Source organism: Pogoniulus pusillus, chromosome 7 (genome assembly GCF_015220805.1).
Source record: "Pogoniulus pusillus isolate bPogPus1 chromosome 7, bPogPus1.pri, whole genome shotgun sequence".
Classification (NCBI taxonomy): domain Eukaryota; kingdom Metazoa; phylum Chordata; class Aves; order Piciformes; family Lybiidae; genus Pogoniulus; species Pogoniulus pusillus.
Genome location: NC_087270.1, coordinates 4,655,595 through 4,667,847, shown reverse-complemented (window position 1 = coordinate 4,667,847; position 12,253 = coordinate 4,655,595). Strand labels below are relative to the sequence as shown.

Genomic DNA, 12,253 nt, shown 5'->3' with positions numbered 1-12,253 from the left:
CATTCATTATGTTTGAATTCTGCCCCTGTACTCTGCACTGGTTAGACCACACCTTGAGTATTGTGTCCAGTTCTGGCCCCCCCAGTTTAGGAGGGACACTGAGATGCTTGAGCGTGTCCAGAGAAGGGCGACGAGGCTGGGGAGAGGCCTTGAGCACAGCCCTATGAGGAGAGGCTGAGGGAGCTGGGATTGGTTAGCCTGGAGAAGAGGAGGCTCAGGGGTGACCTTATTGCTGTCTAAAACTACCTGAGGGGAGGTTGTGGCCAGGAGGAGGTTGCTCTCTTCTCTCAGGTGGCCAGCACCAGAACAAGAGGACACAGCCTCAGGCTGCGCCAGGGGAGATTTAGGCTGGAGGTGAGGAGAAAGTTCTTCCCTGAGAGAGTCATTGGACACTGGAATGGGCTGCCCGGGGAGGTGGTGGAGTCGCCGTCCCTGGAGCTGTTCAAGGCAGGATTGGACGTGGCACTTGGTGCCATGGTCTGGCCTTGAGCTCTGTGGTAAAGGGTTGGACTGGATGATCTGTGAGGTCTCTTCCAACCTTGGTGATACTGTGATACTGTGATACTGTGGAAAACACTCTACAAAAGTGCATGGACATCAGTAGCAAGAGTTAACAGAATTCTGATACAGATTCACATGAACATACACCCACTAGCACATGCCATTGGAATGGGCTGCCCTGGGAGGTGGTGGAGTCACCATCCCTGGAGGTGTTCAAGAAAAGCCTGGATGAGGCACTTGGTGCCATGGTCTGGTTGACTGGCTAGGGCTGGGTGCTAGGTTGGACTGGATGAGCTTGGAGGTCTCTTCCAACCTGGTTGATTCTATGATTCTATGGATTTTGACCAATGTAACTTTGTCTTCTGCCTTGGATGACAGCTCAGAGATAAGTTTTTCTCTGAAACTTTTAGCAAGACCCAGACACTGTCAATTTCTTTAGCTGGGGTTACCTTTCCCCTCCCTGGTATTTCTCTTCCTGGACTTCAAGCATTGATGAAAATGTCACTGATTCAAGCCTAAATTTAATCCATGCAGATAAAAGTTGCATGCTCTTTATAACCCTCTAGGCAAAAGCCACCATTTTTGTAGGTCCTCAAACTGCCCAAAAATTAGAAACACATTTTATTGTGTTTTTCTTTTTAAGCAAACCAGCAACAATTATGGGGCCTGTTTCCTGAGGGCTAACAATCTGCTGGGAGCATCAGCCCAGACTGCCATTAATTCCCCAGGAAATGCCCCAGGCCAAGGCTGTTATTGCTATTATAATAAATTGTTTCAATAAATAAAACCCAATCTAGGTATTAATGCTGCTGGCTTCCTGTGATGGCTTCATGCATTCAGAAACCTCAGTGGGGAGGAAAATTTCAGAGGGCCCCAGTGAAAGGTTCAGCACTAAGCACTGGCCAGACAAACAGCAGGAGCAATATCTTCTAGGGAATTTACAGTTAGCCCCATAGGCTGCTGAAATCCCCTGGTTCCAGAGGAAGCTCTCCAGGAGCCCCTTATTAATAAGGCTCAGGCCAAGCAGTCTAAAAGTTGGAGTGATCTCCCCTGGGTTGTTTTTTTGGAAGCCCCTTGTTAATAACTTGGCAGCAAAGCTTTGCTTATGGAAGAAGAATAAAAGAGGGATTTGTGGATGTTTCCCTCCAACTACTTCAGTCTGAATGCAACAACAAAACTAGGGTAAGTCCTATGTCCAAGGGGAGGCAATGGGAGTGCTCTGATGCAGTTTGAACACTTAATGTTTATCTCACCATGAGGGACAATTCTGATCTTGCTGGTAGATTGTGTCTGAAAAGACAATTCCAGCAGTCACTGAGACTGGTAGAGTCTTTTCAAACACTCAGGGTTTGGAATAGGTCCATGACAAATTACAGGTCTGAGGTTTGCAGACATATAATTTAATACCTAATTCTGTGAAGAAAATCAACTTGGAAATTAAGGGCATCCCTAAGTCTTTTGCAGGGCCACTCTCTGAATAAGACTTGTTTGATCAGCTGACAAATTCATAGAATCACAGAATCAGCCAGGTTGGAAGAGACCTCCAAGATCATCCAGCCCAACCTAGCACCCAGCCCTATCCAATCAACCAGACCATGGCACTAAGTGCCTCAGCCAGGCTTTTCTTTAACACCTCCAGGGACGGTGCCTCCACCACCTCCCTGGGCAGCCCATTCCAATGCCAATCACTCTCTCTGTGAAGAACTTCTTCCTAATATCCAGCCTAGACCTACCTTGGCACAGCTTGAGACTGTGTCCCCTTGTTCTATTGCTGGTTGCCTGGGAGAAGAGACCAACCCCCACCTGGCTACAATGTCCCTTCAGGTAGTTGTAGACAGTAATAAGATCACCCCTGAGCCTCCTCTTCTCCAGGCTAAACAGGCCCAGCTCCCTCAGCCTCTCCTCATAGGATTTGTGTTCCAGGCCCCTCACCAGCTTTGTTGCCCTTCTCTGGACATGTTCCAGCACCTCAACATCTTTCTTGAATTGAGGGGCCCAGAACTGGACACAGTACTCAAGGTGTGGCCTGACCAGTGCTGAGTACAGGGGCAGAATATCCTCCCTTGTCCTACTGGCCACAGTGTTCCTGATGCAGGCCAGGATGCCATTGGCTCTCTTGGCCACCTGGGCACACTGCTGCCTCATCTTCAGCTTACTATCTATCAGTACCCCCAGGTCCCTTTCCTCCTGGCTGCTCTCAGCCACTCTGGCCCCAGCCTGTAGTGCTGCTTGGGGTTGTTGTGGCCAGAGTGCAGAACCCTGCATCCCATTGGCCTCTGCCCACCCATCCAGCCTGTCCAGGTTCCTCTGCAGGGCTCTCCTACCTTCCAACAGCTCCACACCTGCTCCTAGCTTGGTGGCATCTGCAAACTCACTGATGCTGGACTCAAGCGTTCACTTATTGTTCATTCTTTCCCTGTGTTTCTGAAGAAATACTGTTTCCAGGTTTCTGGAAGCTGGGATAAGACTAGCATATAACTGGCTTTGATACTCCTAACCGCGATGGTAGCTGCAAACACACTCCTGCAGAGGTTTTGCCTCCTGCTCTGCTGTGCTTTTTCACTCCTTGATTGCCAGTCAGAACATTCCCAACTTTCGTATGGGTGCATCAAATAAAAGAGAGGGTGGAAATGAGCACAGAGTCCCTCCTGCCCTCTGTGCATTGCAAGGCTGTGCGTGTGTGAGTGGCCCAGACCACACTCTTTGCCTGCAGCTGCCCACCCAAACCTGTCATTTTCTGTACAAAATAGGAAGGCTACTGAGCACAGAAGGGACCTTACTGATCTGTGGATGCTTTCCTCAGGCTAAGAGATGCCTCGCTGTCAGAAGGCAGGAGAAGCCTGCTTTCAAGCACACACTTTACCCACAAAATACCAAGTGCTCACAGCTGCTTTTCCCCAGAGTGGGTCTGAGGGTATACACCATCCTTCGCCTCGACAACAACAAAATTCTTTATATACTGCCTCTTTCTGTTTACAATTCTACTTTGCAAAGCTCTGCTCTGACCCAACTCTTCAGCACAGGGAAGCCCTGAATGCAGCACTTTCAGTCTGCAGAGTTTACCTGAGGGACAGTCTGAGCGTTACGAAACAGAGCAGTTTTCTTGCACTAATGTTTCCCTTTGGCACTGAGGCTGCAGTCAGGAGCAGTGGGAAGATGTAGAAGGAGAGCACCAGCTCTCCCTGGTTGCCCAATACTCTGCTCTCCTCAGCCACTATAATGGATTCTCTATGAATAACTATAGCTACCATGACCTAAGTTGCCATCAGAGTGCCAAGCTCAGGCAAGCACAGAATGCCAAAATGCTCTGCTGCTCATAATCTGCACTATGAATGGGGAGGCTCTGCAGTGCTTTAATTTTATGCAGAGGATATTTGTGTCCTTTGACATAGCTTGTCTTTAAGTCATAATCTAAAACCTCTATTCATGCATGTATAACAAAGTAAATCACATCAAATCCATCCTTTCTGCTAAAAGCAGAGGGCTAAAATATATGCAGCTGATAAATATAGTTTAAGGCATCTGCTGTTGCAGTCCATGAGGCAGACATCAATTCTTTTTGTCGTAAACAACAAACTGAATACACAACTCACTGAGACTAAAACTCAGCTAGCAGCCATGGTTAAGTGTACTGGAAAACATGAGCAACTGAACTCCTGGAATCCAAAGTCATGAGGTCTGATTTTTACCTATTTGGCATTCAGCGGGTGTGGACGCATCACAAGAAGACCACATCATGAAAGGGCAAGCAAGTCCCACAGTAGCAAGACAGTTTAAAGCTGTCCTTATTTACTGTTTGTGCTGTAGTGAAATCTAGAAGCCCGTGCCAAGATTGACACCTCGTGAAAGGGAATGAATTGAGACCTTGTGCCCTACAAAACTGACACAGGGTCAGAGAGTCCTGCTGTGGTAAATGGAAGCAAAGTCCATGGGGCATTTTCAGCAGCCCTGAATCCTAGTCCCAGATGCCCCCAAGCATAAATCCTACAACTTTCTGCTGCCTATAGGGAAAAGAATGTTAATAGCATTTAATTTTCAGTAAAGTTGGGAACAGAGACATTTTCTTGTAAAGCAGTGGGCAGCTGTAGGTAAGAAGGGGAAGAAGATTAAAGTGTTCTTTTTCCAATCATTCATTAGAGAAGCCCATGCAAGAAAAAAAATGATCCTATTCAACTATCTTTTGTGAAGACCATTATTAGTTCCACTTAAGCTGCCTGCTTTTTAAGCATGTCACAAAACCACAGATCCTGATGTCACTATTGGACCCGTAGAAAGGCAGGACACTGCATTCAGCATTCATGGTCCTATCAGAAGGACTTTCCACTGAAGGTGCAAACACGGTGTTACTAATCTACCCAGTGACTCCAAAAGCAAAGCCCAAAGGAAGCATGAGCAGAAGGTCAAGAGAGGTGATTCTTTACTCTGTTTTCTGGAGAACACTGCAACCAGGTCACCACAGGAAAGACATGGACCTGTTGAAGTGTGTCCAGAGGAGAGCTACAAAAACCATTAGAGGGATGGAACATCTCTCCTATCAGGACAGGCTGAAAGAGTTGTGGTTATATGGCCTGAAGAGAAGGCTCCAGGGAGACTTCATTGTGGCCTTTAAATGCTTAGAGGGAGCTTATAAGAAAGATGGGGACAGCCTATTAGCAAGGCTTATTGTGACAGGACAACAGCTGATGATTTTAGATTACAAGAAGAGAGTTTTAGAGAGATAAAAACAATCTTTCATGCTGAGGGTGGTGAAACACTGGCCTTAGATCACTCAAAGAGGTGGTACATGCCCTCAAGCTCATGTTGGACTAGGCTCTAAGCAATCTGATCTATTTGAAGATGTCCCTGCTCGTTTACAGGTCACTTCCAACTCAAACTATTCTATGATTGTATGAATTCTAAAGGGTTGTCTGTAGCAGCATGGTGGTGTCTCAGCAAGAGTACACCACCAAGAATGTGCCCTTATTTAATGAGTTAACAGGACTGAAGGACACACAGAATGAAACACCACCTCACAAATATTGGAACACAAACCCTATGAGGAGAGGCTGAGGGAGCTGGGGGTGTTCAGCCTGGAGAAGAGGAGGCTTAGGGGGGACCTCATTGCTGTCTACAACTAACTGAAGGGAGGTTGTAGCCAGGTGAGGGTTGGTCTCTTCTGCCAGGCAACCAGCAACAGAACAAAAGGGAACACAGCCTCAAGTGGTGCCGGGGGAAGTCTAGGCTGGATGTTAGGAGGAAGTTGTTGCCAGAGAGAGTGATTGGCATTGGAATGGGCTGCCCAGGGAGGTGGTGGAGGCACCGTCCCTGGAGGTGTTCAAGAAAAGACTGTATGAGACACTTAGTGCCATGGTCTGGTTGACTGGCTAGGGCTGGGTGCTAGGTTGGACTGGATGATCTTGGAGGTCTCTTCCAACCTGCTTGATTCTATGACTAGTAGCAAGGTGATTCTGCTCGGAAATGAGCATTACAAGGTCAGTGGCATGCAAACCTTTCATTAAGCAAACGGAGAACACCCAGACAAAAAAGTAACAACAAGCAGCAGGTCTTGCCTCAGGAGATGAGTTACACAGAAACCGAAGCTCTCCATCTACGGAAGGCAGCACAGATTGGCCTAGAAGAGTCTGAATTAGTGCCTCCAAAGCTACTTAGACAGTGCTCCTGCTTTTTAGGGATCAGGTCTTCCAACTGTGAAGGGAATCCCTACTGCTGAAAAGTATCTCAAGTAGCTGTGAGGTGGGAAATATTTGCATTATTATCACCTGCCTCAACTGTACTCTTTTACATCAATGGTGTTGACCCCAGGAATTCAGCAGAGTACACAATCTTCATTTCAACTCTTAAAGTGAATCTTACTAGAAGATTGCAGCTCTGCAACTTGAGAAATACACGTGGGTGAAAGAAAAAGCTGTGCTCAAGGTAAGCTTACTCCAAACTAAATTTAAATGTACAATTAAGCAAAATCTCAGGTTACATGATCTTTGAACTGCTACTGAGAATAAGCCAAATTCTCTTCAGCAGGGTAATGATCTGAGTACTGCTTATTTTCCAAATTACAGGACAACAAGCTTGTCTCTCTAATGAGCTAGGCTTTGATCTCCAGGAAAATGCAGCATTAGGAGTCATAGCACATGTAAGATTACATTGTGTTTAACTGCAGATGAGAGCAAACCCAGAGAAAAGCAGAACACTATAAACCCTGCTATATACTGTCTGATGGAGTTGTCCTGGTCAGGTCTTTCAAGGGAGAATTTGCTGGGAGAAGAATGGAAAACACAAACAGTTTGAAGAGGTAGATTTAGCCCTAGGTGACTGTGAAATATATGCTCAATTGAGGGTCTACAAAGATTCTGTGAGAGCCCTGAGAGATGGCAGCTGCAGGACCTACCTGTGATAAAGGCATATGCTGCCAGGATGTTGCTGAGCAAAGCCATCTCTGTGCTAACGCCCACGGGCTCCATGCTGCTGTCGATCGCCGGCGGCTGTGTCTCATCCACGGGAGGTGGGAAGGGAGTGTTGTCTGCAGGGTAGAAGGTGGCTGATCTCCCTTTCTTCTTCTCTGCTTTGAAACAGAAAGGGGATGAGGAACAACGCACTTGTCCCGGCCCTAGCCTGCCCTATCCCCATCTGCATTCAGAAACCTGGAGCCACTCAACAGCAAGCCACCCAGATTTGTCCCTTCTGGGGGTGCAATGAAACCTTCTCACAGTATCACACAGTATCACAGTATCATCAGGGTTGGAAGAGACCTCACAGATCATCAAGTCCAACCCTTTACCACACAGCTCAAGGCCAGACCATGGCACCAAGTGCCACGTCCAATCCTGCCTTGAACAGCTCCAGGGACGGCGACTCCACCACCTCCCTGGGCAGCCCATTCCAGTGTCCAATGACTCTCTCAGTGAAGAACTTTCTCCTCACCTCCAGCCTAAATCTCCCCTGGCGCAGCCTGAGGCTGTGTCCTCTTGTTCTCAGGTAGCTTTGGCTGAGCACATACCCTGTCTGTATCCAAGCAGCATCTTCTCTTCCCTGTCTTCTGCTCTTTCATGTCGCCACTTTGACACACCCACCTAAGCTACAGCAAATATACAATCAGGTTTCTTTTCTCCTATGTAAATCAAACGAGCCTTTATCAGCAGTGGGTTCGGCAAAGCTTGCAATAAGGACTGGAAAAGACAGGCTGAGCTGGCAACCCTCTGCTGGTGTCGCTCTGTAGCGATCCATCCACACCTGGCAAACAGAGGTGTTTTCTCTGCAGCCTTTGCGGGAAAGGGCAGATCTGACTTTACAGCTTCCTTCAGAAGCCTGCTTGTATTGTGTTTCATTTCCCCTTCGGAGAGGTGAGTGGACATGGGTTAATGATTTGATGTTATTTGTTGAAGACTGGAGCTGAGGAGGTAACTAATTCCAGGAGGCTCAAAGAGACCCTTTCAGATCTTATCAGCTGGCTGCTGAGTGTTCCCTGCACCTTGATCTGCAGGCAGACACCCCCCACTAGTCAAAAAACACTAATCGTTTTAAACACATTAAAAAGTTGGTGCGCAGGATCCAGCTCCTTCACCCATGTGATTGTTTGCTGTAACTATTACAGTTTATCAGGCTCGCTTCCTTAGGCATCTGGTTCTGGCCAAAACCAAGCATCACACTGCAGAAGCACAGATTTGCACCTGGCTTCCACCTACTTGCAAGCATAAAACTCAGGAAGCTGTCAGGTCCATCTCCAATAATGCCATCAATGCTGTGCAAAAGGCACTCTGACAGCAGCCACGGTATGAGATGGTCTGTATTCACCAGCTGCCTGATCTGTCACCTTTCCCTGCAGCCCAGCAGTGTGAGCTGTCACATTCGGTTCCTGCTGTGTGTGCCAGGAAGCAGCTTAGCCCAGGAGAGCAGTGCAGAAACTGAGGGGTGTCAAAGAGAAGAGGTAATACTGGATGGAAAGGGACTGAGTGCACGAACGTGTGTAAGTGTTGCCAACTCCTTATCCACCTTGGAGGAGAATCATAGAATCAACCAGGTTGGAAGAGACCTCCAAGATCATCCAGGCCAACCTAGCACCCAGCCCTAACCAATCAACCAGACCATGGCACTAAGTGCCTCAGCCAGGCTTTTCTTGAAGACCCCCAGGGACGGTGCCTCCACCACCTCCCTGGGCAGCCCATTCCAATGCCAATCACTCTCTCTGTGAAGAACTTCTTCCTAACATCCAGCCTATACCTACCCTGGCACAACTTGAGACTGTGTCCCCTTGTTCTATTGCTGGTTGCCTGGGAGAAGAGGCCAACCCCCACCTGGCTACAATGCCCCTTCAGGTAGTTGTAGACAGTAATAAGATCACCCCTGAGCCTCCTCTTCTCCAGGCCAAACACCCCCAGCTCCCTCAACCTCTCCTCATAGGGTTTGTGCTCCAGGCCCCTCACCAGCTTTGTTGCCCTTCTCTGGACACCTTCCAGCACCTCAACATCTCTCTTGAATTGAGGGGCCCAGAACTGGACACAGCACTCAAGGTGTGGCCTGACCAGTGCTGAGTACAGGGGCAGAATAACCTCCCTTGTCCTACTGGCCACACTGTTCCTGATGCAGGCCAGGATGCCATTGGCTCTCTTGGCCACCTGGGCACACTGGAGAAGCAGTGGGGATGGATGTCCAGGTGTCGCTGTAAGGGATCAGCCCCAAGGGCTGTAGGTGCAGTGAATAGCTGCATGCCCTTGGGAAAGCCACATATTATGAGCCACCGAGGTGTTAATGAATAGCCCTGAAGCACAGTTTTTAAACGCAGGTGCCTGAATGACAGGTCCAAAGGGAAAAATATCCAAGAGCCTATTGCACGAGGAGAACAGAGATCACTGAAGATCAGTTGGAGTACTGGGGCACTGTGGGTCACGGGCACATTCCACAGGGAATCCATAGTAAAGGTTTAGGAAATCACTTAACTTAGATGTGCCCTTTTATTCTCCTTGTCTGGTAAATCTGTGTGTTTGAATTTTTTCTCTACTGCTGTTCCCCCAGAGGAATCCATGGAAGGAGGGGCAACGTTTCATTTCTAAACACTGAACCAAAGCACAGGTACTTCAGGGCACTTCAAGCAGCACCACACATATAAACTGCTACTAGTTGACAGAGCCTAGTGTGATTCAGCTCTTCCCAGAGCAGACACTTACAGCTTGATGCATTTGCTTATTCATGGACATCTGTGACACCCCTGAGCCAGGAGAATATCCACACAGAGATGGCAGGTATGAGAAGGAATGTAGGGGACACTCTCACCTTCCTGTGACAGCAGCTAGAAGCCAGGAGAATGCCCTGGGTTATCTCAAATGACACATTTATGTAACTGAATCCTGCCCAAAATGCCTAAATATTGAGGTCTTTCTCTGACCTAGTTAATCTAAAATCCCTTTACAATGAAAGAAAATGAAAGACATCACGAGGATGTAATCTCATCCATGCTTGATAACCATGTATTTCATTCTAAAGAGGACTGTTGAGTTAGGTGGCTCCAGGTTCCTGCTATGTCTTTGATGGTTTTCTCCATTAAAGTCCACTTAGCGTGGCTGGACTGCAACTGCACAGAGACGGTAGGATATGAACCTGAGGCTCCTGTACCATGGTCCCTCACATGTCCAGCTCTGGGTTAGTGTGCTAGTTTGAAGCTAGCTAAAATGTTTTGGTGGGAAGAAGTAGATCACAGGATGTGAAAGGGAAACAATGGTGATGTCTGCTTCACTCATAGGCTTGCTGAGAGGTATAAGAACAAGAATCCAAACATAGATAAGGCACTTCTTCTTGGGGCATTGCTTGAGCTGCACTTCTCTCTAGCCTCTCTGCCATCTCCCTGATTAATCCACTTTGCTTCCTAATCCCCTGGCTGAACCTCCATTCTTCCTTGGCACTGGGGTAAGGTTGAGAGGGGTAGGGGGAAGGTGAAGGGGCAGTTGAGAGCCCCTCCTGGGGACTCAGGTTTCTGGGAGGGCTGTTGTGTTTCTGTATTCCCTTTTACCTTGTCTATTTCTGTCTATAACTGTATATACTGTAAATATCTGCTTGTCTATTGAACTAAGCTGTAAATATAAGCTTCATTCAAATTTCCAGAGCCAGCTGAGTCTAGTCTGGGTGATTTCCAAAGTGGGGGGTGGGAGGGGGAGGGAGATGACACCCAAACCATCACATCCTTTTATTTTGGTGCTCAACGTGAGGCTAACTGATTTTGAGTGATTGTTAATTAACTCTGGGAATCAGAATGAAGCTAATGAAGCTATTTTACTTCCATCACAGTTAGTGACAACCAACCTGCCTCTCACTGTCCATGCATTCATGGGATTTCACAAGGACTAGTGCTTAAATTATTTTGTGGTGGAGGCTTCCATGTGCATGTGCTAGATCAGCCAGGAAAGGCTCTGATGGACACCACTTCTGCTGGCTATGGGGCATCCCTTGTAAGCTATGCTGTGCAGTAATTGGGTATTTAGTTGAATGTGACAATAACTCTTTTTTAATTTTTTTTGTTTGGGTTGGTTTGGGGTTTTTTTTCCTACTTCTGACTTGTCCAAAGAACAGATGCAGTCAAACAAGTTTTCAAAGGCATAGTCATCTGCATACACTGTGCTCTGGCAAAGAGAACCACAGAACCGGTTTTGTCATCTGCAGGATTGTACAAGCACAGGCAGGGAAGGCAGAAAATGACTGGAGATAGGGAGGAGGTTAAAAACACATGATCACAAGGATCATGAGCTGCTGTGTCATGTGGTCCCCTGGTCTGCCATTCATTCCAGGATCATACTAAAAGCTATGCCCTCTCCTCCACGCTCTCTTAAAGACCTTGTCTATGCCTAATGAATACACCTCTTCACCACCCATTCTTAGTCACTTCAACTATTTCCTTCAGACCTATACCAAACCTGAGCAAAATTACTTCAGCTAGCAGGAAATTTGTCCAGCAACACAGTATGAGCACAGGAGAAGCTAGTCATGATACCAGGCTGACTTCAGCAAATAGTTTCAATAAAAGAAAGACCTTATTGCTGTCTACAACTACCTGAAGGGAGGTTGTAGCCAGGTGGGGGTTGGCCTCTTCTCCCAGGCAACCAGCAACAGAACAAGGGGACACAGTGTCAAGTTGTGTTGGGGTAGGTATAGGCTGGATGTTAGGAGGAAGTTTTTGGCAGAGAGAGTGATTGGCATTGGAATTGGCTGCCCAGGGAGGTGGTGGAGTCACTGTCCCTGGAGGTGTCCAAGAAAAGCCTGGATGAGGCACTTAGTGCCATGGTCTGGTTGATTGGCTAGGGCTGGGTGCTAGGTTGGACTGGATGAGCTTGGAGGTCTCTACCAACCTGCTTGATTCTGTGATTCTATGAAAACAGGAAGTGAGATTACAGAAACATCCAAATATTTCCTTCTGCTGTTTTTGAAACGTTCTTTTAGCTTTTAAAAATTAATGAACCAACAATGGGAAAACTAAGCACAAGGTGCCCTCTGTAGAAGTGAAATGTTTAGATGAATGAAAATGAGTTCAGGAATATTTTCTTTTCTTGCTTATAAGAGTCACTAAGATCCCAAAACCTATTTTAGGCTGTGCTAGTTTGAAGCAGGGTAGAATGTTTTGGTGAGAAGAACTAGATTTTAGGCTTTAAAAGGAAAATAATGGTGATGTCTACTGCACTCACAGTCTTGCTAAGGAGTGTGGGAAGGAGAAATGAAACCATTAGATAACACTCTCACCATTTTTTCTCTTACTCTCGCTTGGGTTGCTGACTGA

The 12,253-nt window shown here is 47.1% G+C and overlaps 2 protein-coding genes across 4 annotated transcripts in view; both read right to left on the bottom strand.

Annotated features, from left to right (window-relative positions):
- GCFC2 (GC-rich sequence DNA-binding factor 2) overlaps positions 1-12,253 on the bottom strand; it is a 988,578-nt gene that overhangs the window by 648,010 nt on the left and 328,315 nt on the right. The window lies entirely within an intron of this gene.
- Positions 1-12,253, bottom strand: part of EVA1A (eva-1 homolog A, regulator of programmed cell death) — a 90,380-nt gene that overhangs the window by 3,560 nt on the left and 74,567 nt on the right. For 2 of the 3 annotated variants that reach the window (XM_064145737.1, XM_064145738.1), the window contains exon 3: positions 6,887-7,057. In XM_064145737.1, the coding sequence (XP_064001807.1) occupies positions 6,887-6,959 (73 nt within the window). In that variant the 5' untranslated portion in view covers positions 6,960-7,057. Of the gene's footprint in view, positions 1-6,886; positions 7,061-12,253 lie in introns of all 3 variants that reach the window. The other variant, XM_064145736.1, reaches the window with a different exon arrangement.